This window comes from Camelus dromedarius, chromosome 25 (assembly GCF_036321535.1).
Source record: "Camelus dromedarius isolate mCamDro1 chromosome 25, mCamDro1.pat, whole genome shotgun sequence".
Taxonomy (NCBI): Eukaryota; Metazoa; Chordata; class Mammalia; order Artiodactyla; family Camelidae; genus Camelus; species Camelus dromedarius.
In genome coordinates, this window is record NC_087460.1 from 13,252,545 (window position 1) to 13,279,458 (window position 26,914).

The 26,914-nt window shown below is 38.5% G+C and overlaps 2 protein-coding genes across 5 annotated transcripts in view; one reads left to right on the forward strand and one right to left on the reverse strand.

Moving 5' to 3' along the window:
• PYROXD1 (pyridine nucleotide-disulphide oxidoreductase domain 1) overlaps positions 1-6,244 on the forward strand; it is a 20,563-nt gene extending 14,319 nt beyond the window's left edge. The window contains exons 8-12 of the mRNA XM_010988830.3: positions 879-1,014; positions 1,936-2,048; positions 2,839-2,961; positions 4,923-5,060; positions 5,844-6,244. Of these exons, the coding sequence (XP_010987132.1) occupies positions 879-1,014; positions 1,936-2,048; positions 2,839-2,961; positions 4,923-5,060; positions 5,844-6,092 (759 nt within the window). The 3' untranslated portion in view covers positions 6,093-6,244. The remainder of the gene's footprint in view (positions 1-878; positions 1,015-1,935; positions 2,049-2,838; positions 2,962-4,922; positions 5,061-5,843) is intronic.
• RECQL (RecQ like helicase) overlaps positions 6,245-26,914 on the reverse strand; it is a 25,366-nt gene continuing 4,696 nt past the window's right edge. The window contains exons 1-14 of one of the 4 annotated variants that reach the window (XM_064479093.1): positions 24,949-25,089; positions 24,639-24,836; positions 23,461-23,640; positions 20,517-20,623; positions 16,684-16,882; positions 13,438-13,604; positions 12,603-12,684; positions 11,415-11,563; positions 11,210-11,327; positions 10,576-10,714; positions 9,616-9,707; positions 8,168-8,387; positions 7,712-7,841; positions 6,245-7,123 (exon numbers count right to left, since the gene is read on the reverse strand). In XM_064479093.1, the coding sequence (XP_064335163.1) occupies positions 6,974-7,123; positions 7,712-7,841; positions 8,168-8,387; positions 9,616-9,707; positions 10,576-10,714; positions 11,210-11,327; positions 11,415-11,563; positions 12,603-12,684; positions 13,438-13,604; positions 16,684-16,882; positions 20,517-20,623; positions 23,461-23,545 (1,638 nt within the window). In that variant the 5' untranslated portion in view covers positions 23,546-23,640; positions 24,639-24,836; positions 24,949-25,089 and the 3' untranslated portion in view covers positions 6,245-6,973. Of the gene's footprint in view, positions 7,124-7,707; positions 7,894-8,167; positions 8,388-9,615; positions 9,708-10,575; positions 10,715-11,209; positions 11,328-11,414; positions 11,564-12,602; positions 12,685-13,437; positions 13,605-16,683; positions 16,883-20,516; positions 20,624-23,460; positions 23,641-24,638; positions 24,837-24,948; positions 25,090-26,914 lie in introns of those variants that run through there. The other 3 variants (XM_010988831.3, XR_004134033.2, XM_031444006.2) reach the window with 3 other exon arrangements.

The following is a 26,914-nucleotide window of genomic DNA, read 5'->3' on the forward strand; positions in this document are numbered from 1 at the left end:
TTCAGTGCCCGTTGGCCCAGGTGAACTCTGCAAGATACAGAGAGCTCCAGACACACATAGTGAATACACCTGTCCTGTTTTAAATTACTTTTCTCAGAGGTCACTTCAGACACATTATACATTTTAAAGATTATTAGGTAAGAGTCTAAATAAAATACACATTTAATATCCTGATTGCATAAGCAGATGACATGCTTTTACTCATTTTATTAGATATTTTTGTTTTTTTTTTAGTTGTTAAAAGGTGATATTTAAATATTGTAAGAAACATATATTCAGTCCTTATTACTATGTGTCATTTCTTTTCAGCCCTCAGTAGGCTGGAGGGGGGCTGGCTTCACAGCATATCTAATTTCTGTGATGGAAATTACACAAAATCACTTTTTCCTGCACCTTCAGATCCTAAGACTAATAGTATTTTTATCCTGAGAATTTCAGTTTAGTACAGTAAACATTTATTGAGAATCTCCTACCTAACTGGCTCTTTACTAGGATGCTGGAATATACCAGTCTAGGATATGTCAACTTAATTTTTTAGTCTATAACAGTCATAATTAAAAAAAAAATATATATATATATATATATGTGTGTGTGTGTGTGTGTGTGTGTGTGTAATTATCATACTAAAAACATGCCCTTGGTGCTACCTGCCAATTCAGCTTAGATCTCGTTAAGCAAGGAATGAGTTTCTGCTCACTCCTTTCACACACACAGATTGAGACGCATTTTTTGGCTATTCAATGTGTTTTCATTTATACTATAAGAATTACCTTTCTGATAATGTTTCTACAAGTATGTTATAAATTTTTTCTTCATCATCAGTAACCTAGGTCATTCTTTCTGGAACTGTTATGGTGATCAGTATGTCTTTATTTTAGTTTTCTCATAAGATTCACATTGAAACTATGTGTGAAGTGAAGAAAATCTACCTTCAGGAAGAATTTAGAATTTCTAAGAAAAAGTCCTTGACTTTTCCAAGAGACCATCATAATCAGTCAGTTACAACTGACAAAGGTAAGTGAAGAAATAAAAAAAAAAATAACCTCTTATTTGAAAGGAAGACAACTTAACCTTGCTTTATTATATTAAAAACAACTTCATATTTCCACATAAAACTTAAACATGAAAAAGTAAAAATAAGACTATAATAATGTAAGTCATTTTGCTTTCACTACTTTCTCTTCACATTTTCTGATAAATTAAGTTGTATAGAGCTTAACATTTTGCAGTAGGGCTCATTGTTTTGACTGTCATAACCCTGTGAGTAAATCAGAATATCTTGCAGATCAAAACAAAACAAAAACTTTAAAAACCCGAGGCTCTCAGACAAAGTGACATGTCCAAAACCAAACAGGTTGAAAAATCTATGAATTTGAACTAAGACACAGATCTCCTAAAATTCCTATTCTACACTTTTGTGAGAACTAAGGTCATTTGAAGAAATATACTCAACCAAACCTAGTGTGTGAAATATCCCACTGCTCTGAATTCTTTGAATTTTTTCATAGGAAAGGGGGGAAAGGAGGTGTTAGAGTTTGAATATGAATAATAAGGGAAAAGACTGAAAAGTGAGTAACCAGTTGGACTAAACTGTCAGTGAAGTATAATCTATTAATAAAGATTTTTAAAGAAATAATTTATAAGTTAATTATCAATTTAAATTTATTTTGTTAGCATTTCTGTGTTTAAATTTGAAGAAATGTTTAGAATGCCTGTTACGCTTTTGCAGTTATACCCAAAACAGGGAAATTGCATTGATTGCGTCAAAATGTTTTTAGCAAATGTACCTGATAAAAATTATTGAGGAGTGTTGTTTTAAAGTTATCTCCTGCCTTTTTCTTTCTTTGTTCTAGTCATTGTATTCACATAGTGCTATAGACGGTTGGTGGTAGTTATAGTTGAGAATAAAGTCTTTTCTTTATTTATTTTTTAAAGAGATATGGCCTGTATATGTGGAGCTGACCAATGGAAAGATATATGGCTGCAATTTCATTGTCAGTGCTACGGGAGTTACACCGAACACAGGACCTTTTCTCTGTGGCAACAATGTAAGGGGAAAGTTTTTGTCCCACTATCAGTATTTGTCAACTATTCATTATTTATGAAGACCTCTAATTCTCAAGAATGACTATTTATTTATTATTTTAATATAGAACTATAACTTAAAGATGGTTGAAACAATTTAGTTTATATTCATGTCTTGATTTGCAATATTATTATTTTTTTATTGCTTAAAGTCCTTAAGCAATTAACATCCCAGCATAAGTGTCATTATTAAGGGGACATAATGCACAATTTATCTAAGTGTTGGTAAGAGACTGATACATCCTTTGAATCCTTAAAAGTTTCTCTTAGAGAAACAATCGTGTATTTTTTGCTTTTTAGCATTTGAAGTTTACAGAAACTGAGGAATATTCTTGTAACTATGAGTGGGGTAGTCATATGGTTTTTGGGTATATTTTTGTTTGTTTGTTTGTTTGTTTTTTCTGGGGCGGGAGTAATTAGGTTATCTATTTATTTTAATGGAGGTACTAGGGATTGAACCCAGGAACTTGTGCATGCTAATAAGCACGCACTTTGCCACTAAGCTGTACCCTCCTCCCCATCATTGGGTATTTTTGATATTGAAGTTCTAAGAATTTTGTGGGTTTGTCTTAGTAGGAATTTGATTCCCTGGAAATTCAGCTTAGTTGTCTAAATCTTGCAGCTGTTTTTTCACTTTCCTCACTAAAGATCAGCATGCCGACATGGAGAAATTGGACTTGTTCTTTTACTTTAGAATGAAAAATTCATGTTTCGTTTCTCTTATCCCATAAGCTTATGAGGAACATTGTTTAGTTTGATGTAGGAGAAGACGGGGGCCTGAAAGTGAATGATCACATGCACACGTCCCTTCCTGACATCTACGCCGCAGGTGACATCTGCACGGCATCTTGGGAGCCCAGCCCCGTCTGGCAGCAGGTGAGCCAGCACACGTGATCACAGGTTACCATCAGAGATTCCATCTGAAAATAAAGGAGTCGCTACCAGCAAATCCAGCTTTCTGGTTTTCCAGCTTTTCTAGTTTAAGTAGGAAACTATCAGTTTTTTTTGTCACACAAACAAAACACTAGAATTTTTCCATTTTGGTTATTATATAGTGATGGAACAGACTGGAAAATCTTAAACCTTAAAAAGAATTATGGGTGGGGGTATAGCTCAGTGGTAGAGTGCGTGCTTAGCGCGCACAGTGTCCTGGGTTCAGTCCCCAGTATCTCCGATTAGAAAATAAATAAATAAATAAATAAACCTAATTACCTTTCCCCCAAAAATACAAAGAAAAAATAAAAATAAAAATAAAGTAATTAAAAAAATAAAGAATTATGGCTGTTACTTTTCCAGGCTCAGATCCTTATCAGCAGTGTCCAGTCAGGCAGCCACTAGCCACGTGTCTGTCTACTAAGCACTCGAAATGTGGCTAATGTGACTGAGGAACTGAATTTTAATTTTACTTTAAATAGCTATGTGTCTAGTAGCTAGATTTGGGGGGAAGGTAATTTATTTATTTTTGGAGGAAGTACTGGGGCTTGAACCCAGGACCTCGTGCATGCTAAGCATGCGCTCTACCACTTGAGCTACACCTTCACCCCTTCTAGTGGCTAGATTTTGAACAACACAGCTTTAGATTAAAAAATAGCCAACAGATTATAAGCAATACAAATAAAGAGTTCTGTTCCTGATGATCCTGTTCTGTCTGTCCCTGTGGGAATTACTGCTGAAAACATGTTCCCATGGCAACTAGCCTTCCTCAACCTAACAACCCTTCCACCTGGGTCTAGACCAGCCCCTGCCCTCACAGTGCTGCCTGCCTCCTAACGGTGGAGCAGAAGACCAGAGGCCGCTACTCAGCGGCCAGAGGTGGGGCTGTCTCAGGAGGAGTGGAGACAGAGGGATGCGTCACGGGTAAAGGAGCCAGGCGGCACTTGCCTTGGTGAAAGCCCAGCTCTGCAGGTGGGGGCGGTGGCCATTCAGGCTGCCTGTGGCGTGGGGGGCGGTGGGAGAGCCAGGTACATTTTAATAGGCAGCTTTATTGCTGTGCGTGTGCTTTACATCCATCAGAGACAGCTCAGTAATGAGAGCGCTTTCAGCCATATTTCAAAGATGCTTCAAGCCAGCTTGTTCTCAGTTTTCTCTGCAGTGACATCCTGTGTCGTTTTTATGGCCGATCTGTCCCAAACTCAGTTAGGAATTGAAGTTTGTGAGATTTTTTTTCTTTTTCTTTTTTTAAAATATTTTAACATTTTAAGGGTTGAATCTAGGAGATGTATAAATTATATCCTTCATGTACCTCATACTCTGATATGGGAAAGAAATGTCCGAAAATAAACAGGTGTTTCTTATTTTGAGGGAATCTAATAAACCCCATCTCTTAATTTGCAGAAGCAGCTACATACTAGTTAATTTGTTTCCCATTGTCAAAGACACAGACTTAAGGGACTTGGAGGCTGGACTCCACTAGGTGACAGTGCGGCAGTGTCACACCGCAGACCATTTGCGCTCATCACCACAGCCTGCCTGTTCCGCCATCAGACCCACCTTGTTTAGAGAGGAGGCTGAATTAGAACAAAAAAGACCATCACTTCTACCGGAATGCTTGAAGCTCATATCCATGGTTATGGTACTGTTCTTTGCACACAGGAAAGCATCAGTTACACACACATGAGGTTTGAGACTTGTCAAATACCAGAATCAGTTGGTTAGTGTGGACTGGTGATTGCTTCTGTGGCAAAGACAATGCAATCAGTTATCTAACTAGCTAGACCTGACCATTCTCAAGGGCTGTCAAGACGCTGAATCCCTTGAAGGAGTTTTACTAGGTTACAGTGATAGGTTTTTCAAATAACGACACTGAAAATTACGCTGCCTAACATTTTTTATTTCAGATGAGGCTGTGGACCCAGGCCAGACAGATGGGCTGGTACGCGGCGAAGTGCATGGCGGCAGCCAGTGTGGGAGAGTCTGTTGACATGGATTTCAGCTTTGAGCTTTTTGCTCATGTAACAAAATTTTTTAACTATAAGGTAAGACGGATACGAAACTAGTGCCTTTTTTCTGCTTGTGAGTCTTGAAACTAATTATGGTCATCTAATTTTCTCATGTGAACAAAACCTTACATGGTTTTAGTCACTTTACAAAAAATGACAAATTTCCTCATTTCTTGCAAATCAGTACCCAGTATTATTGCTGGTCTTAATTTCTAATCATCTGATAAGCATTACCTACCTTCTCACTATATGATTTTACAGTTAAGGGGGAAAAATTTCTTGCAGATTCGTTCCTGTTGGTGCATTTCTGAGTTTTATTTGAGATTCACTCCTTCTTTGTGAAGGGAACTAACAGCCATCATACGTAAGAATGAGCATGGACTTTCCATACATATTTCTTATTTGGTCTTCTCTACATTGCTCTGAGGCAGGCTTTTTCTTCCTAATTTACTGATGATAAGAAACACACATACAAACATATACATAAGGTTCAGGGAGATTAAACACTTTGCCCATGAAAGCTCTAACCCAGTTCCTTATTAAATCTTTAAATCCTGACTCCATGCTAGTGTGGTCCACATCCTACATATTTCTATATTTACTAGATATTTTTAATACCCATATAGATTGTGGGGTTGTGTCATCTGTAGATTGAATGCATTACCATACAAGCATTTTCTTTGGGACCCTCCCAATGGCACTTTCAGCTGTAAAATTTTGTGAGTTGATCTGCCATTCTAGCAAAACACAAAGTAACTACGTTATTATGTTTCTTTTTTTGTACTCACTAAAATAACTTTTTCATGTTTCTCTATATAGGTTGTATTGCTGGGAAAATACAATGCCCAGGGCTTAGGTTCAGACCATGAATTAATACTGAGGTGCACCAAAGGACAGGAGTACATCAAAGCCGTCCTGCAGAACGGGCGAATGATGGGAGCCGTCTTAATTGGTGAAACTGATTTAGAAGAAACATTTGAAAACTTAATTTTAAACCAGATGAACCTTTCAGCATATGGAGAAGATCTGCTAGATCCAAATATTGATATAGAAGATTATTTTGACTAAAAAGGGAATTTGAAGAGCCATGTCAAGTTCTAAATAAGAAAGTCTCACATGGCAACAGAGTAAATGATCGCACTATTAATGATGACCATCTGAAGTTAAAAATACAGAAATATGATTTAAAAATAAATAAAATTCTACGAATGAAGTCAAAATCAGTTCAGATAATTTATTTACAGATACCTTTTTTTCCTAATACAAAAATGACCCCTTATTATGTAAACATTCTTTAAGTATTCTGTGTTTTAAACTTGGACATGTTCATTTACTATTTATCTTTGGAGCAAATTGAACTAGGCAGTATCTACGTAGTCAACAGTGTGATCTGGTTAGTATACCAGAGCCAGTCTGTGTCAAACGAGGGCTGTGTTTTCAAGAAGCTTACAGCTTTATCTTCCTAAAATGGAGCTGTAGCAGTATCTTACTTGCTAATATTATTTCTATTGACACTTGACTCCTTTTCTACTTGGATTCAACAGCTGTTACTATAACCTGAAACTACTCACTTTCTGTGATAAGCCTATTCAGTATAATAACAGTTTTCAAAATACAGTTATGTCAAAAGAAAAACTACAACTAGTTAAAGCAAAGCATAAAGAGCTTAAGATGGTTATATGAACTTATTCTCTTAAGTATTTAACACTTAAAGAGTTTTACATTAAAAAATTTGTTTTCTTTGTTTCATACTGTAAATTTATACAATTCATGATCTCAAAATTTCCTAATGTCTCAAATTCTCAAGTCTTCAATACTTTAGAGATAAATTCTGAAAATATAGCTCCATAGGTATAAAATATTAATGAAATTGTCTTAAACTTTTGATTAACTACAAAAATACTGGTGCATGCATGCATAAACTATTTTCTTGGAAAGTTTAGAAACACTCATGCATCAATTTTTCTTTTCTTAGCCCCTGTCTTCTTACAGTCAGGTTGCTGAAACATGTTTGCAGACTTCTTTTGGAAGTTACTTGGACTTTTTTCTTCCATCTTTTTATCAGCTCCTTCAGAATGACAGCTTTCAGGTGATTCAATCTACAAAACAATAACAAACACTGGTAAAAATTCAGCGATTCCATTTTCTCTGGAGATTAATAACCTCATAGTCCTTCTTATAGCAGCTCTTTAATTAAGTGTCCAGTGGTCTGGTTTTTCATCTTCAGATATGAGCGCTGTCTTGGAATAGAAGGGGCTGAGCGGTCAAGACCGTAAACAACACCTGACGTGTCCTTAGATGCACTGCTTTTGCAGCTTCAGAGTATTTAGTTTCTAACAGGGGTTTTCAGCCTCTGCCTCACAGCCAGACTTCTCAGCCGGTACAGACCACAGCCAGTGTCGTGAGGGCGGGGATGGCACAAAATCAGACATTAAGACAGAGTCTTCACATTCCAGAAGGTTGGAAACCCCGAGGTCTCGATTAAAAAGCTGGTCTAAATTCTTCCACTTTATACCTCTACAGAAAACAAAAGGTGTGTTTTCTCTCTTCCCTACCCAGGTTCCAAGGAGAAAACTGACTTCTCTCTTCTTATGTCCCACTGGGCCCAGGAAAGTACTAGTTACAGAAACATTCCATAGGCTTGAAGGTATTTTCTAAATATGTGAAAATTGGAAATGAATAGTTACCCCAAAACAGTTCTGCGTGGCCTTCTTTACTTGCATGGTAATAACATGAGCCTCGTTGTTCAGAAGATTAGCTTTAGGTCCTATTTTCAAATATGAAATGGTAGCATAAGCTGTAAAGCTGTAGTCTTCTCTGCAGAAGATAAAGGCCAACAAACAGGTTTTGAGTAGTTGTAGACAACAAACTGAAATTTGTAAAAAAATAACCATCAGTGCAATAATTTTAAATAACATTCATGTGAAATAGTAAAGCTTGTACTATTAAAGTGCAATTTGTAGAAAGTATCTTAGTTTTGTGCTTTTTTTGACATACAGTGATCACTTAGCTTGAGTTTTAGATAAACTTTGTATAGCGTTTAAAAGTTCACATGCAATAACCACAAAACCATTTGTTCTGTTGCAATTTTAAAAATGAGAATCACAGAGGCATCAAAGGACAAGAAACAGGTCTGCACGTACCTGAGATACTGCTGTATGAGGACTTGCGCGATGATCTTTTCCAGGTCTTCGCGAGGCAGTGCGGGAGGGGCAACGCCGGCTGCTCTCAATTTTGCTGCCCCCTTCCCCATCCAAGCATCGATCAGTTTCAGCGGTGTGAGCTTTTCATTCAGCTCCTCCGCCTGCTTCAGGATCTTGATGAGATCTCTGCAATATGCTGTTATGTTCTTCCTTTCAAATGCTATAATCAAAGAGAGATGGTTACCAGCAATTGGGATTTTGAAATTAGGGCCAGGATGTCCTGTCCTAGGCGGTTAGGCTGGTTTAAAGTGAGCCATCCACCAAGGTGAGCCACCCTGAACTCTGATTTGTGACTGCGTTCTCAACTAAGACGAGGTGAGTGCTCAACTCTCTGTCACTAGACTGTTAAGAGTCTCTAAGCCACTATGGGACTTAAGTGACGGAAGGAAAATAACATGGCTATCAGAAGGCCTTTGGGTGTGCCCCAGGGACCAGAGACAGCCAGCCAGACACGACTATGGCAAATGCTGAGAGGCGTTTAGACAGGAGAGTCAGTCTAGTCTTTGTATTTACCTGTTTGTGCTCATTAAGCAATATTTTGAAAACCAGTGTGGCTTCCTAGAGACAGTGATATAGAGACAAGAATGTCCTGGACAGATACTCTCAATTACTGATACTAGCACTCCGATTTACATAACAGGTTCTCATTACCTTGGGCACTATAACACAGTCTAAAAACACACAAATAATGTTCCTGCAAAGTTAAAATTGTAGTGACCTTCCCCCACCGAGGCCTCACAACTCAGGAATGGGTTAGTCCAACTCTTCAAATACAACACATACACACAGGATGAAAAAAAGAAAATATAGCACCAACACACTGCTAAATCAGTGTCTTAAGAGTAATTAGCCATTGTACGGGTCAAAAATAATTCCACTTTGGGGGAAGGTATAGCTCAAGTGGTCGTGTGCGTGCCTAGCAAGCACGAGGTGCTGGGTTCAATCCCCGGTACCTCCTCTGAAAATTAAATAAATAAATAAACCTAATTACCCCCTACACACAAAATAAATAAAATAAAGTTTAAAAAATAAATAATAATAATTCTATTTTGCACTAAATTTCTCTTCCCAGTCAGTGACTATAAAATATTAGGGATTATCACGAGAGGTTAAAAATAAATTTTTAAGAAATCAAAGAAAAAGTTTAAACCCTTCTGAATAGAAATGCTATTTAACGTGTCCTCAGCATAGCAATATAAAATACATGCATACACATAATAGCTTTTCTTTTTATTTGCCTTTGTTTCAAAATTTTGTGTTGTTACTTTTAAATCTGGGAAACTCTATTCACGCCCTGCTTACCTAAATCCACTGTGGGGTCTAGCACTGCCCTCATGGAGCCCTGGCTATACACGAGCCTATAAAGATTTACAAAACTATGAACTCACAAACGTCTTTACAGCAGTTATCACACATTTTGTTACACGCTTCTGGGTTCCACACTTCATCAAAATGTTGAGCTATCAAAACACGGCGACATCTGCAGACACATTAGAGGTACAAATTATTAAATGAGCTAAGAGTCTTAATCCTTACTTCAAAATACAGGGTTATATGTTGCATTAGTTTCCTCCTACTGCCATAACATTACCACAAACTTGCTGGCTTAAAACAACACGGATTTAGTACCTTAGGCTTCTAGAGGTTAGCAGTCTGGCAGGGGTCTCCCTGGATTTCTTCTGGAGGCTCGAGGAGGGAATATTTCCTTGCCCTTTCCAAATTCTAGAGACTGCCTGCACTCCCTGGCTCAGGGCCCCTTCCTTCCATCTTCACAGCCAGCAGCCGTGGACTGAGTCCTCACGTCACTCTGACCTTTTCCGCCCCCATCCACATTTAAGGACTCTTGTGATCACAGTGGGGCCACCCACACAACCAGGATTTATCTCCCTGTTTTAAGGCCAACTGCTTGCAACCTTAATTCTACTTGTGACCTCAATTCCCTTCTGCCATGGAAGGTAACATATGCACAGGTTCCAGGAATTTGGATGTGGAATGTGGACATCTTTGGGTGATGCTGCCCAGCACATATGTACTTGCTTTTAAAAAGCTGCCCGAGACTCAGTCTGAGATTCGCTTTCTCATGATGGCAGAAAGACCTTGTTTTATTGTGCTTTACTTTATTGTGCTTCGCAGAGACAGTCTCTTTTACAAATTGAAGGTCTGGGTCAAGCACCTCCTGCAGGTTCATATACTGGTTCCCAGCCTTCAGACATCTGTTTTTACTGGTTTGCTCTTGATGTTTCACCGATGTACTTACTCACTTCGGTAAGGACTCAAAGTCACGCCATACGCTTTCATATTGTGCCTGTCTTTAGTTGACAAAAGTGATAAAAAGATGCGTGGCTTACTTGCTTATGTTTTGGCAGTAGGACACCATCTCATAAAGTTTCTGTTGTCCCACGTTTTCCATCACCACCATTGAACTTATCCTGAATATATCTCCAAAACCATAGTACAAAATACAGTCTGCTTTCATGTCATCTCGACCTGCAGGGGGAGAAATCTTGAGGTTACGTAATCACTTTAAAAATTCAAACTCGCAAAAATAATCTACGTAAAACTAGCTGGCAATACTTCATAGTCTAAATAGATCATATCTCGAAATTTCAGACAGAGATGTGAAAGTTAATTTGTAGCAACCTCCCTCAAATTTTTGAAAAAATTAGCTAAAGAGATCTATCAAATCAGCTTTATTCATTAAAAAAATGTGCCCAAAGTAATCCAGTCATTTAAGTTGTAGACTTGAAACTACTAAAAACTCAGGAGGCAAAGACGGATAGCAAACGTAAGAAATAATTTTGACATTCCAATAGGACATACGTAAAATTTCCCCATAGGCAAATAAATATAAAACTTTGAAAAAGACTTCATTGTTATAAAAATACCAGCCATTAAAGATTAAAAATACAGTATTATTAAACATCGTTTACAGTGTTTTTAAAAGCTTTAAAAAAATTACTTCTGGATATGAGCTATACATACCTGCACGTCCACTCTCCTGGTAATAATTTTCCATAGATTTACTCATTGAATGATGAATGACGAACCTCACATTTGGCTTATCAATTCCCATTCCAAATGCAACCGTTGCCACTACCACCTACAGTGTTTTAACATTGTATACGTTAATTAAGTTAAAATGTATGTAAAGGTGAATTAGGCTTCTGTTGAAGGTATATTACCTCACCTGAATTTCACTGGCTGACCATCTCCTATGAACATTGGTCTTATCCTCTGGTTCCATGTTGGCATGGTACGCACCGGCATGAATTCCCAGTTTCTGTAAACTGACTGTAACCTGCTCAGAGTCTTTCTGAGAGAAGCAATAAATGATTCCTGTAGTAAGATATGTCCAACTGTTAGTACATGTCTGGAAGATAATTTTTAACTCATACATGTAAGATATTGATAATTACAAAATGCATGGGGGTAAAAAAGACATGAAAAATCCCAAGGCCTTGAACACACCCTGACTTCTCAGTGTGATTCAAGATTTGATCACCAACTTGCTCTACAGCAGAAATGAGCCCTGAGCCACTGGTTTGGGGTTCCCACCATCTCTCTTCTTTCTCCAACTTTATCTCCCACTACATAGTATTTCTCAAACTGATGCCCCACGGCTCCACAAGATGTTAAGAAATGTGCTGTGAAAAAGAGTTTCACATGCACGTGAGTTTGGGAAACACTGCACTGGACAAAATTAAACAAGTGTCTCTATTTGCTGGGCTGGTCAGAACTTTGAAGGAGCTGATACACCCTGTGACTCTCCAGGAGGAATCAACGGCTTCAGCCTTTCTCAAACTTACTTGACCCTGGACCTCCTTTTACCCAGGGTACCCATTAAGATCTCCTGCAAGTCTACAGAACAGTTTGGAAATGCTTCTTTTACACCAACTCTTTGCTTCGGGAACACTTGTCTATGCATTCATCCTGGAACACATGTATACACACTCTATTCCATCTATACTTGAACTCATTCAAATGAGTACTACTTATTTCTTTAATGTGTCCTTTCCTATAAGGAACTATATTTTATACCCCTTTATGGCTTAACCTCCGGTCTTATACACAGTGGATACTTACTAAATGTGTGCTGTTGTTAATTAACATTACGTCATTAGGTCCACTCTTTAATTAAGTGTAAATAAGCAAAAATAAATCAGTTTCATTGCACTTATAATCTATGCCATTAGCAAATGCCACACCCAATTCCTAAGATCACCAAGCAGGTTAATTTTATCATGACGTTTTCAAGCATCTTCGGCCATGCATTAGTATTTTTTGGTGCTAATTATTTTTCAGTGTATTAGTGTACTATTAGTTACTTTTTGGAAATTCTCTGTCAGTCTTCAAATGTGGTTTGTTTTCATATTACCTGATTGCCCCTTGTATCTTCCATTAATGAGCTTTACAATATCCTCAATAAAATCTTCAGTGTTTGAGGGCTTCTGCCGAACCTAAAAAAAAAAAAAAAAAAAAGGCTAAATTATTAAAAAGTAAATTAATGAGTACCAACCATGAGGTCATTTACTTACAACTTTCAAGGCACCATTCTTTCTTGAGCGTAGTGTTTTTTCCTATTACTCTTTCACTCACTCGCCTCATCTGACCCTGTCACCTCTCAGACTCTTCGTGATCCTTATTTTTGAATTTACCAGAAATGAGAAGGCACAGGAGCAGTGAATAACTTGTATAGATGGCGACTTTTTAAAATCTTCTGTTGCTTTTATAAAAACCTAAACCATGGCATAAATCGCTATTCAACAAAAACTCCAAAAAATATGAAAAAGATTAGAAAGAAAAAAAAGCTGTGAGGTTATTTAACCTTCCAGTTTATATATCAAATATAATCTAAATAGAGAGTATTAGCAAATCTTTAATGGCATATTAATTTTGCATTATTTCACAATCAGTTTCTATGGAGATGTCCTTAGGGTCCTTGGTATCAATCTATGCATTCTCCCCATCCTTGCACAGGGAAGAAGGTATGCAAATTTAATGATGTCTTCTTCTTAACCTAGCAAAGGATTATGCAGCACAAGAGACACATAAAGAAAGCATTAATAATTAATACATCTGCTTATGATCACCTGATTTTTTAAACTTTTAAATATAATTAACAGTGACTCACATAAAATACACATAATGAAAGGTGAACTCTCTGCTGAAATCCTTCACCACAGTAATAAACTGGCATGAAAGTTACATACCTCATAATAGAGATTGGGCCGATTAAAAGAAGCTGTAAAAGTAAAACACTTTTCAACACACAGTATCTTCTGAGCATCCTTCAGAACGTGACTTGTCGCAGTTGCAGTCAGCCCAATTAGTGATGCGTTAGGGAACTGCCGCTTCAAGATACCAAGTGCCTTATAATCTGGAAAAATAAAATACAAGATTGCCCTCTTCCTATCCTTGAAGGAGTAAATCACATCTTTTAACACTTCGCAGCCTGTCAAGATGACTGCGATTTTGTTTCCACCACTATCTACATCTCACCTGCAGTTGCTGCCTGGCCTTTGCGATAGGCGGGCTTTACTTTTTTGTTCTAGTTTTAGTTTTATGGGGGTGGGGTTTAATTAGGTTTCTTTCTGTGTTTTTAAATTAATTTTTTTACTTTTTTAGTGGAAGTACTGGGGACTGAACCCAGGACCATGTGCTAAGCATGCACTCTACCACTGACCTATATCCTCCGCACTTTACTTGTAACTGGTTCTTCAGAAATACTATTCTTGGCCAGAAGTGGAACTCCTTGTTGATGAGAGGGAATGCCAAAACATCTCCAGGAAGCCATGCACTGGTCTACACCCGCTGAACAGTGGATTCAAGAGGCAGTGGGAGTAGCCATAGTGTTTGAATCTATTCCAAGCGACGAGATAAAAAGGCAATCAGCCGGCACCCTCCCACCACAGGTGTCACCCAAGAGTGACAAACTCAGACCACAAAAGCGTGGTGAGGGCATTGCTTTTCAGATAACCCATTTCAGGGAAACCATTGTGGGCTCACATTTACCATACACATCTAAATCGCTAGGTAAGCTGTCCTTGTGTACACCCTTCAGTGCTTAAACTGTTTGGAGAAAAGAGAAAAAGAAATGTAGTAGAAACTGCTAGTGCTGAAGGAGAGGGCTACTATGAAAATATGGAGGAGAAAGTAACTGCCTGGAAGTTGTGAAAGTTTCAAGGAGAAAACATCAGAACATCTGGGTCCTAAAGGACTGAGAAGTTTGGCAGGAGGGAAAGAAGAAGAAAACATCCAGCAGAGGAAAAAGCACACACACAGGGGCAAATACACTGGCAGGAAATCGCTCGGCGGGTTCAGGTACCAGCGAGCATTCCAGAGGGGCTAACTCACAGGGCGCCGTGCTGGACGGATCTAGGGTCAACTCCAGGAAAGGGGAGCTACCCCCTGTATGGTTTCGAGTTAAGAGCTGGCCCCATAGGGGGAACTCGGGCAAGGCATGAGGCATGAGGGAAGCAGCTGCCATTCTCTCTGAAGGTCTTTCTGAGCAGCTGGTATGGAGGATGGAGGCCCAGACAGTTCTAGCCTGTCCCAGCTCTGTCCCACTCCTCCAGCCCTTCTTCCCAACTGTAGCCCTCGCTGACCACCTCGATGCCTGGCAGCAGACCCCCAGTGGTGAGAGCTACTCAGAAGAAACAGCTAACCAGAGACCTCGCCCAAGCTCCCCTTGCAGGGCCCTCTTGGGCAGTGGCCACGCCAGGTGCAGATTTCCCTCCAAGCACTGGCTGGTCCTCCTGCACCCGCGCTTCAGAGCTAGTCAGGGGCTTGTGGGTAAATTCCTAGAAACATAAAACCTATCAAAACTGAGTCATGAAGAAAAGGAAAATCTGAACAGACAGACTACTGGTAAGGAGACTAAATCAGTAATCAAAAACTTCTCAACAAACATAAGTCCAGGCCCAGATAGTTTCACTGGTAAAATTAAAAAATTAAGTTGTGTTTCTATAAACCAATAACAACTATCAGAAAGAGAAGTAAAGAAAACGATCCCATTTACAATTGTATCAAAAAGAATAACATACCTAGGGATAAATTTTCCCTAGAAGGTGAAATGCCCATACACTGAAAACTGCAGGACACTGATGAGTGAAAGCAAAGAGCATGCAAATAGAAAGTATTCTGTGCTCGTGAACTGGAAAAATGAATATTGCTCAAATGTCCACACTACCCAGAACGATCAACAGATTCAATGCAATCCCTCCCAGAATTCCAATGGCATTTTTCACTGAAATAGAAAAAAAAACCCTAAAATTTATATGGGCCACAAAGACCCCAAATAGTCAAAGCAATCCTGACAAAGAACAAAGCTGGAGGTGTCATGCTGATTTCAAACTATATTACAAAGCTATAGGAATAAGGATAAAAGAACATACAAGAAAAAGCTATGGCTAAAGTAACAATCGAATAGAGAGCCAAGAAATAAACCTACCCATATGTGGTCAATTAATTTACTACAAAGGAGCCAAGAATGTACAATGAGGAAACAATAGTTTCTTCAATAAATGGTGTTAGAAACATTAGACAGCCACAGGCAAAAGAACAAAACTGGACCCTTACCCTACACCATCCACAAAAGTCAACTCAAAACGAATTAAAGACATGAACATGAGATGTGGAACCATAAAACTCCTACAGGAAAACATGGGATATGGGCTAAGATCTCTGACATCAGCCTTGGCAATGATTTTTTGAATCTGAGACTGAAAAGAACAGCAATAAAAGCAAAAAAAAAAAAAAAAAAAAAAAAAAAAGGGAGGTTACCTCAAGCTTTAAAGCTTCTGTACAGCAAAGGAAACCATTAACATAATGAAAGGCAACCTCTGGAATGAGGGAAAATATTTGCAAATCATGTATCTGATAAGAGGCTAATTACTACACAAATTGTATATAAGAACTCATATGACTCAACAACAAAAAAACAAACAATTTGATTAATTTTAAGATTTTTTTTTTTGCATGGAACAAGTCTGAGTAATCTGTTTCAGGCTATGACTGTAGGATTGTGTTGGAAGAGCAAAGAATAAGGTTACTAAAATCCACCCTAAACTGTAGTTGGGTGTCGATCCTGAAGACACCTTGAATGATGAGTAAAGACAACTTGGAAGGAGAAACAAATTCCTCACCAGATGTGAAGGACAGTCTGGAGGTCAGTACATCTTTACAGCTAAAGATGGGAAGGTACAATACTTGCTACTAAACACTCATTTCAAGATGTAAAGGCAATTAGACTAATAAACACCACCATGGGGGGGGGAGGGGTAAAGAGAGTAAAGACGCTGCTTCTCAGGCTGTCCTTATATTAATGCAAGAAAAAATGAGCAATAATTACCTGAGAGGCTAATTTTAATGGAAGCAGGGATTTCCATCATGTAAAGCTGAGTAAGAAAATAGTCTCTCTCTGGCATCAAGGACTTTTCTAGATACAACATACCTACCTGGTCTGAAATCATGTCCCCATTGACTACAGCAATGAACTTCGTCTACAGCAATTCGGGTGAATCTCCTCGCTTCGTAGGCTTTTTCTAGTCTTGACATGAACATCTTGCTTTTTGCAATTTTCTCTGGAGTCACATAAATTAGCTTCAGCGTGGAGTTTTTATTTACCATTTCAGCATGAACCCATTTCACGTGCTCCTGTTGAAAGGGAAAACAGACACAACGCGAGTAGAGCGAAGCCAGCAGACTGCGTTGCTAAGCGGTAAGTGGGGACGTTCATTACTCAGAAGCAACAGCCCTGGGAGGTTTTAGCGGGGGACGTTTAGCTCATGGACATTTAGCTCATTAAAACCAAAAGGACGTTCCAGAACTAAACTTCATGGCAGCTCTGTAAGTAGCATTTTAGTTATTTACTTACATCCAAACAGCTGATAAAAGATTAATCTCATTTGACAAAAGAGAAGAAAAAAATGAATGTGAAGGCAATCCAATGAGCACTTATCCCATGAAGACATAATTCTAAGTTTTTCATAATAAATGCAATATTGGCTATAAAGATGGGTTTTATTAATTTTAACATTATATTTACAATCATTTCATGTATTTGTAAAGAAAACTTATTCTTGATAAGCTACTAAAATGATGTTATCAAATCCATTCATAATCTCTAGGTTTTATACAGTATCTTACTGATTAAATCAAGATTTTATGATATGAAATACATATATATATTATATATATAATAAAAGTAGATCTTAAGAGGTAACAACGATTAGGTTCTTAGCTCTCCTATCATCTTCTATAATAATTAGCACATCAGATGTTGTATTTTTCCTTCTAACCTAATTAGGACCAAAAGAAGTGGTGAATGTGACAGAAAATCAAAACTGCTTTCATGGTCCCAGCAAAATAGTCTGTTAACTCCTCAGGACATTCCTAGTTTTGTTAAGAGATGGCGAAAGTGTATTAAATATTTCAACTGGACCTAAATGTCCCAGAAATCTTAGGGGTGGAAGTGGGGCAAATAAAAGGCTATTTCCTCAGAAATCGGCAGGAGCAAACAAAAATATTAGGACCTCTGGCTGAATAAATGGAGAAGCAAGGCGGAAAAAAGTTGTATTCACATCCTATGAACTATCAGTGAAAGCAATCAGGAAACCCTTTCTCTTTTTGTGTCTGCAACTTTTCAAGCGGTAGTGATATCCTACGAACTTGCAACTATCTGCAACTTTCTAACTACAGTTGACCTTGGAATAACTCAGGTTTGAACGGCAGGGGTCCACTGACCTCAAGTTTTTTTTCAGTAGTTAATACTACACCACCACATGGTCTTCAGTTGGTTGAATCCGTGAATGTGGAGGGTTGACTATAAGTTATATGAGGATTTTTGACTGTGTGGAGGGCTGGGAGCCCTAATCCTCTTATTGTTCAGGGGTCAACTGTCCTTTCTAGTATTATTACTCTCTTTTTCAGTTTTAAAGAAGTAAAATATGAGAAGGCAATCTTCTTCACAGACTCACTTTGCTGAAAGAGAAAGCAGTTATCACGACACAAGAGTTTAAATAAAACAAAAATATATGGGGAAAACTAAAGGAACCAGGGCTTCTTAAAGATACAGGTGATGCCAGGTCTGGGAGGAAATATACAAAATGAGTATAGAGTAGCTTATAAAAAAGAAAGCAAGGAATCAGGAGCAATGAGGTGAAGGAAAAAAATACAGAAACCAACTTAGACTCTCACTACCCAGAGATAGGACTATTTCAGCATAAAGAATAACTATGGATGAGACATCAAATATGTTAAAAATCTGTAAGTTTATAACAATACTTGAAAAAAAAGGACCTATTAACCACCTTTGGGGAATGCTAGAAAACCAGCTCTTACTGAAAACTGGTAAAGAAAAGGAAAGAACTTTCAATCTGCAAAGAGTTAACAAGGAAAAAGTTCTTCTTTATAGAAAAATCTAGTTAATAGAAATAAGGGGGGTGAGAATTAGAAATCAGCATTTTGTACTCCGCTAATTAAATACTGGCTCCAAGACAGGCAATAGTCATTAGTGGTTGCTAAAACCATTAGGTGAAAACCTGACTGAGAACTTGATCATTACAGCGCGGGCAGACATCACCTCAACCCTGATCGAGCTAACATCACAAAAAAATAACCAGGTATTATATACGTCCTGAGCAATACCAGGGAAAGTACACTCTTGCAAAACATAAAAAATAAAAATAAAAAAGCCCAAATACAGCCAAGCTTTTAGATCTAACTAAAAGTTACAAGGTAAATAATATCAGAAAGCACACAATCAGGAAAAGACAGAATGTAGGAAACTATAGGACAAAATAACTAGTTTCTTCAACAAACAATTTGCATGTGATACAAACAAGAAATAAGGGGAACCTGTGGCTATATCAACCAAATCCAATGGAACGCATGAATTTTATCTGAACCATGATTTTTTTTTTCAAAAAACATAACATTTGATGAGACAGAAATCTGAGTAATTTTATTTGATGGTTTTGAAGAATTAATACTAAATTTTTTAGTTGTGATGATGGCATTGTAGTTACCTATTTTAAAATGTTAGAGATACATACTGAATAAGTTATAACTGAAATGATATGATGTCTGGGATTTATTTCAAATAAATAAACCAAGGAGGAGTGCGGAGGGAAACTGAGGATTATAGATGGAAAAAGATTGGCTGTATGTCAATAACTGTTAAAGGTACTTAATGGGTACATGGCAGTTTTTAAACTACTCTCTCTACTTTCGTATATTTCTAAAAATTTCAATAATATGCTTTTTAAAAAAGAATACCTGGGAAATGCTTTATTCTACAGATGAAGGTAAGAGTGTCCGTTCCCAAGAAATTCCACAGGGGTTGGGTATCTTGTTACTAATTCATTTTTTGTATTTAATTATATTGCATAATCAGAAATTCTTGCTTACTACTTTAGATTCAATACTATAAAACAGGTCAGCAAATGTTTCCTGTAAAAGTGCCAGACAATAAACATTAGCTTTTGTGGTCCACATGGTCTAATCGCAACTACTCAGCTCTGCCGATACAGCATGAGAACAGTCGTAGACAGCATGTAAAAGAACCAGCACGGTTCTGCTCCAATAAAACTTTATTTATATACACTGAAATTTGAATTTCATATAGTTTTCACACTTCACAAAATATTATTCTTCTTTTGATTTTGTTTAACCATTTAATTTCATTTTTTTACATGTAGCTGTCCAGTTTTCCCAGCATCCCTTATTGAAGAGACTGTCTTTTCCACATTGTATATTCTTGCCTCCTTTGTTGTAGATGAACTGACCATAACTCATGGGTTTATTTCTGGACTTTCTATCCTGTTCCATTGATCCATGTGTCTGTTTTTGTACCAGTACCATACTGTCCTGATTACTGTAGCTTTGTAGTATAGTCTGAAGTCAGGGGGCATGATTCCACCTGCAGCTCCATTCTTTTTCTCAAGATTGTTTTGGCTACTCTGGGTCTTTTGTGTTTCCATACAAATTTAAAAAAGTTTTGTTCCAGTTCTGTGAAAAATGTCATTGGGAATTTGATAGAGATTGCACTGAATCTGCATATTGCCTTGGGTAGCATGGCCATGTCTAACCATTTAAAAATATAAAAACTAATCTTAGCTCACAGACCATACAAAATAGGCAATGGGCTAGAACTGGCCTATGAGCAGTAATTTTAGACTCTAACATAAACAGTTATCAGTTTTTAATAATCAACTCTATTGTAGATAAGGCTCTTACTTCAGTGAAGAGTTAAATAAAATAAAATAAAATAAAAGCCACAGAAGCATACCTTAGAACTAGAAGCATTTAACATGGTAGCTGAAATTCCTAATTGTTTCAGAACCATTAACTGGTCTTCCATAAGGGAGATCAACGGGCAAATCACGAGTGTAAAACCTAAAAGAAAAAGAAATTGACTTTAAATTTTACACCACCACTGGAATGAGTTACAACCACGTACCTTCTTTACTATAACTTGGAGCCCCACCCATCAATTCAGACTGATTTTCAATGCAGTCTTAGCAATATACCACCTATTTCTCATCCTCATTAATAAAGCAGGTAGGTACGAATAAATGATCATTAGCCAAATAAGATATAAGAATAAACAGAAATCTCTCACCTTATTCAGCCCTGTAAAAATAAAGATGAATATCATTTTGAAGTTTGAATTTACTATTTTTTTTACCAGTTTTAGTAATCTCAGTAAAACGATGTAAATCAAGTCAAATACCACCCAGTAACATTAGGAAAAAGTTATTTCAAAGCTTTCCAAAGAAACCATAACAACCTATATAACCCAGAATGAGAGTTAACATGATTATTTTTGTCCACTAACTGCATCAGATTAATTTATTCTGAGCAGAAATCAGTGAACAGTTTATTGCCTGACTCAAGTTCTGCTAATAGTCCCCTTTCTCTGGGAACTGAAATTGTTCCCAGCTGTCCTACCGTTGTTAGAATCATATGACCTTATGTTTCTATAGTTTCTTCCTTAAAAGGATCTGGGGTAGAAAGCAGACTTGTTTAAAAAGGAGACTCAGATGAAGACCTTATCAAGGATTTCACCCTCTCCATGAGTCCCCTCTCCTGTATTTTCATTTTCTCCCTCATTTTTGGCAACTTCTCATTACATTTAAATATGGTCAAGCCTCTCTCAAATTTGAAAAACCCTGGACCCGTAATTCAGGGCCCTGTCTTTTTCCCTCCTTAGCAATTCTTTCCAAAGAGCGCTCCTTTCTCTAGTTCCACTTCCTCCCTCCTACTCACTTGCAAACAATTGCTATTAGGTTTCCACCCAACCATTTTGCTGAAACTGCTCTAGCCAGGGTTACAAATGAGTCCTTATGTAAGTTAAATTCACTGGAACTTTACATCCTTATTTTATTTGACCTTTTTCCAACAGCCATCACTATTTATGCTCCCCCCTCCAAAAATACTCCCTTCTCTGGGCTTCTGAGAACACCATGCTCTATGGACTCTCCTGCACTTTGCTACTCCTTCTCAGCCTTCTCCGCAAGGCCCTCCTTCTCTGTTTATCCCTAAACTCTTGGTATTCTGGTTTTTGTTCTGGGCCCTCTTCCTTCTCATGCTGCTCTGGATGATATAACTCGCTTCAATGGCCACCTCCTCACTAAGAACATCCAACTCAGCTACCTCGGATCTCTCAGATCCAAGCTTTATACAAACATCCTACTCAAAGGACAATTCTACCTGGGTATCTTGCAGCCATCATAAATTCAACATGCCCCAACTTATCACCTTCCTCCTCTCTCTATTCTCAAAAAAGTTCTTTCCCCAACGTACCCTATTCACTGACCTGTGTCACCATCTGTCCCAGCCTCAAATCTGGGCCCGATTCTAGACTCTCTCTTCTTCCAGCTCTCTATCCAATGACTACCTCCTCAATATTCTGGAATTCCTAGAATTGTCTAGAATTATACTTCTAAATCACAAAGTTAATTTTAAGCCTCTTACCTGTTTAAAACCTTACAATGGCTTCCCACTAATGTAAGAAGTTTTAAAAATATCTTTAAAGGAGGGAGGGTATAGCTAAGAGGTAGAGCACATGCTTAGCATCCATGAGGTCCTGGGTTTGATCCCCAGTATCTCTATTAAATAAATAACTAAATAGGCCGAATCACCTCCCCCTTCCAGAAAAATAAAAGAAAAGAAACAAAAAGTCTTTAGACTCTTTCTGCACTTCTTGCCCCTCACTGCCTGCCACACTAAAATTCTTCCAGGTTGTTGACTGCACCACACCACGCACATTCTGTTACTTTCGGGCTCTCACAAATACTGCTCCCCTGCATGAATGAATATTCTTCTCCACCCCACCCACAAATCCTTTTCTTGCCTACTTACCCTTTAGCTTTTAGCTCAAATGCCAATTCCTCAGGACAGCCTCCCCTCACAGCCCCGAGACCAGATAGATCTTTGCACTGACTTAATTCTCTACTAAAACATTGATCACAAAACCTGTATTACAATTGCTTGACATTACCTGTATTCTCTAGACCAGGGGTCAACAAATTGAGGTTTGGTTGCTTGTTTTTGTAAATAAAGTTTTACTGGAACACTGCCACATCCATTCCTTTAACCTACTGTCTCTGGCCGCTCTCTTGCTACAATGGCAGCTCTGTAGTTGGCAAGAGACCTCACGGGCCAGAGAGCCTGTAACATTACTGACCAGCTCTTCAGGGAGGAGTCTACTGACCCCGGCTCTGTATCCTTGGAAATGCCCACAACAGCAGCATCAGAGAGCCCGTGAGAAGCGCAAGCTCTGGGTCTCACGCTAATTCTGCAGCTGCGTGTCGACTGGATCACTGGGTGAGCCCTGGACACCCTGAAGGCTGAGAAAGCACTTTACATGTGAGCTCTGAGAAAACGAGGCCCACGCCCATCTGCTGATTACAGTGTCCTAGGCCCTAACACCACAGCAGACACTCCACAAAGTCCCGGGACTAGACTCCTGGCCTACAGATTCCTTTTCTAGTGCTTTTTCTACTACAACATGTCTTTTAATTATGCTTCAGGAACCAGATGTAAGAATGACCTACGCTCAGAGTCTTTAACATTCCCTCTTTATATGAGCCCTTGAAATGTCTATTCGTGGAGAGCTAAATCAGCCAGAAAGGCACAAATGTACGGTTAGAAATTTTTTTAAAGACTTAAACATATATTAAGAGAAATAATGTTTCTTCAACTTAAAATGAATGCTCATTAAAACACACCATCTGAACATAACGCTGGTAACTGGTAGCACAGACTTTTCCCGCCTCCTGTCGGCATCACAAGAAATACCTCCTTTCCAGACATGGTTGCGTTAATTGTTTCGAGCTGAAGTGGCCTGAACTTCTGCAGTTTAAAGACATTTTGCAGAACATCTTTAACTTTACCAGACCACGGAAAATCTAGGGAGAGAAAAACAAGCGAAACAGATTAGAACTACTTAGGATTCTAAATGAGACTCAAGGGTGAATGGCTATTTTTGTAACAGAGAAGAATCAGATCAACATTGGTAAGACTTTTAATACTATGGACAATTCAACTTTTATAATAATAATTTTGAGATCAGCTGAACTCACTAAGCTAAGTAAAATCAAATTTAATGACCTATCATAAGAAAAAGTACATCAGAAGAAAATGAAAATATTTGCCAGCTGAGAAATCACCTACACAGAGGAGAAAGGTGCTTGGTCAGGTATTTGAAAAACAGTCTGAATGTCGATCAGGGAATTCCTGGTGTCACAGAAAACTCAAATGTCACAAACAAAGTTAACGATTATCTGGAATTTTGCGTGTCAATATCTTGTTTAAAAGTGAATCCCTGGAGAAGCGGGGTGGGGACAGCTCAGTGGCAGAGCACATGGTTAGTATGCACGAGGTCCTGTGTTCAATCCGCAGTACCCCCATAAAAAAAAAAATCTCTGTGGATAAAAGTGAATCACTAGCAAATAAAGCCTATAACGCACTGCAATTCTGCCAAGAGCTCTAGTATTTCACGGTTAATGATACACAGGATGCTTGGCAAGATCTTGAATCAAGAAAGGTTTGTTCACAAGGGCAGGAGAATGAACAAGACTTTGATGAGGAGTTTGAATTTCTTTCGTTTAATTTTTTTCTAGTTAAAACTTAGAAAATTGAGTAAAATAAAAATCTTGTTAATCTGATTGATGTTGCTAGAACCATATTTGGGCCAAAGAATAAAGTCTGAATAATAAAAGCTTCATTTAAAAAGAACATGGGTAAAAACCAGTCTGCCTCCAAGTTGCCCCGCCACGTAAGGAGCAGCTAGTTTCACCTCTAAGCTGCCTGTAAAGTACTGACCCAAGCACAGTGATTTAACTCCAGTTTAAAGAAAGGAGAAGAACAAAGATCACAAGGGGGGAAAGAAAAAAAAAGAGCAAACCTTCTTTATTCCAAGAAGCAGGTGAAGAATCACACGCACTGCTTTCCCCGGAGTCAGAATTCTCTAAACACTGGTTTATTCTCTTTGTTAGGACGTTTTTTTTCTGAATCAGCTCCTGTTGCCTTTCTAGAAGTTCTTGAATTTGAATGTCTACTGCATGTAGCTCATTGGTTATAGCATCCAATTCCTCACTTAGCGCTAAGGAGGAGGAAAAAAGATACAATGACTAGACAGAGTTAATTACAACTTTAGGCTACCCTATTGTTGATTTTTTTGATACTTCTCACCATCGAAATTATAGAAAACTTACCGTAGTATATAGCAGAGTGGTTAAGAGAATGTGTTTTAGAGCCACAAAGACCAGAGTTAAATCTTCCTCTTACATGCAGAGTGACCTCAGGCTAAGATTGTTCCCATCTGCAAAATGGGGATGTTACCTGGCTTTCCTAGTATTGCTATGAAAAATTAAGTGAGATAACATATTGAAAGTTCTTAACACAGTACCTGGTACACAGTTTAGCAGTTAATAAATAATAATTATTATTCTTTATTATGCTGTAGGGCAGTGGTCCAATCATCTCCTAAATCATTTCAGTAAAATGACCAGACTTTGAAGCAAAAGGAAGTTATTTAAAAGTAATCCCCTAACTACTTGGCTATTATTTCATAAAAACATTTCAGATTTGGGTTCGTACGGTGGCGTGGTAAGGAGTCCGTGATTATAAACAAGATGGTATCATAGTAAAAAGAGAAACCAAGTGTGCTGCTGGCACTGGCATTACAACGCCAGCACACTAATTGATAAAGAAGCCTTAACGTATGATTCTAATCAATTTGAGTATTAAAATCAAAATGAGATTTCTTTTGACACCACTTTAGTGGCAGCTGGAAAAATTTTAAAGATGTCCTTGGTGCTTTTTAACAGTGTCCAGTTCTAATGTCTTTTCATGAGATGAAATCTTACAGTTGCGATTTAAAATAGGATGCTGTCGTGGCTTTGAATTAGGGATTAGTCTCTGCACGGTCATGGGACCTGGTGAAGCAGTCCCCTGCTGGTCCTGCAGTCAGAAGTGCCCACCACCTCTCAATGCTTCAAGACCCAGGAAGCCCTAGAGGATGAGGTACAAAAACGTGACCCACGAGAAGACATGAAACACACCAAAAGAGTTGCATTTGCCAATATCTATCACCAGAAACTAGAGGACATACATGGGAACAGGTCGTAAGGCTACTAAATCAAGGTGGACAGAATACAATATTGAATGAAGCCAAATTCACTGGTGTGGATTCAATAAGAAATCCCAATTTAACATGCTAAATATAGTGGCCAGGAGTGGCTCTGATAATTTACTTAGCTGGTCCAAAGACGAATATCAAAAAGTTGGGATGGGACGATACAAGTATAGATTCCAATGGAGTCGAAAGGCTAGAACCTCCTGGATACACTCTAGAGGAGGGGGTCGTGAGGCTTAGGGAGATGCAAGTGCAGGTGGATTGATCGTCCGACCTCTGACTGACCCCCAGGAGGATCTGGGGGACCCTCCCTTCACCAAGGCTGTGATAAATGCATTTATGGGGTATCCCCAGCATCCCTGACGAGCTCTGGAGTGGCTGTTCTCTGTAAGCCAGGAACGACAGTAGAAGTACCTCCTTTGAACTAGACTACCTGAATCAACGAGAATGACGGATTCCAAGGTATGGGGGCTAAATGCTGGCAATTCAATTCATGGCCAGAGGAGAGGCAGAAGAGGTTACGTAACAGAGCAGAAGCAGTAATCAGAATAGCCTGATCCACAGAGATCTTTGGTACTGGCCAGTTGATCCTGGTGTCTGAAATGGAAACAGGTTACTAGATTTGTACAGGCAGAATACTAAGGCCTGATTCTGGTAAACACAGGTCTGATTTGAGTCACCACCACAGAATCAGAGACCTTCAACCAGGTCCCAGAAGGCAGCCAATTCATAGACCCAGAGTCCCTTGAATAAAGTGTAGGCTGGGGCCCTTTGAAAAAGAACTCTTCTACACAGCTAAAATTTTATGCAGTAAATCTTTCCTGCATGAGAGAAACTTACCAAGGTAAACCGTGTATTGGGAAAAAGGAAAATAACTTCTCAGAAATCACTAGACATCAACTGTGAACTGGTAATTTCTGGAGGACTGAAACACCATGGTGAGGCACCAATCAGAGTATGGACTGGACTTAGGCAAGGCAGGTGATCAGTGCAGTTGTGCTCAGGCCCGTCACACAGTGGGCGAGGAGGTCCTCTAACCGCTC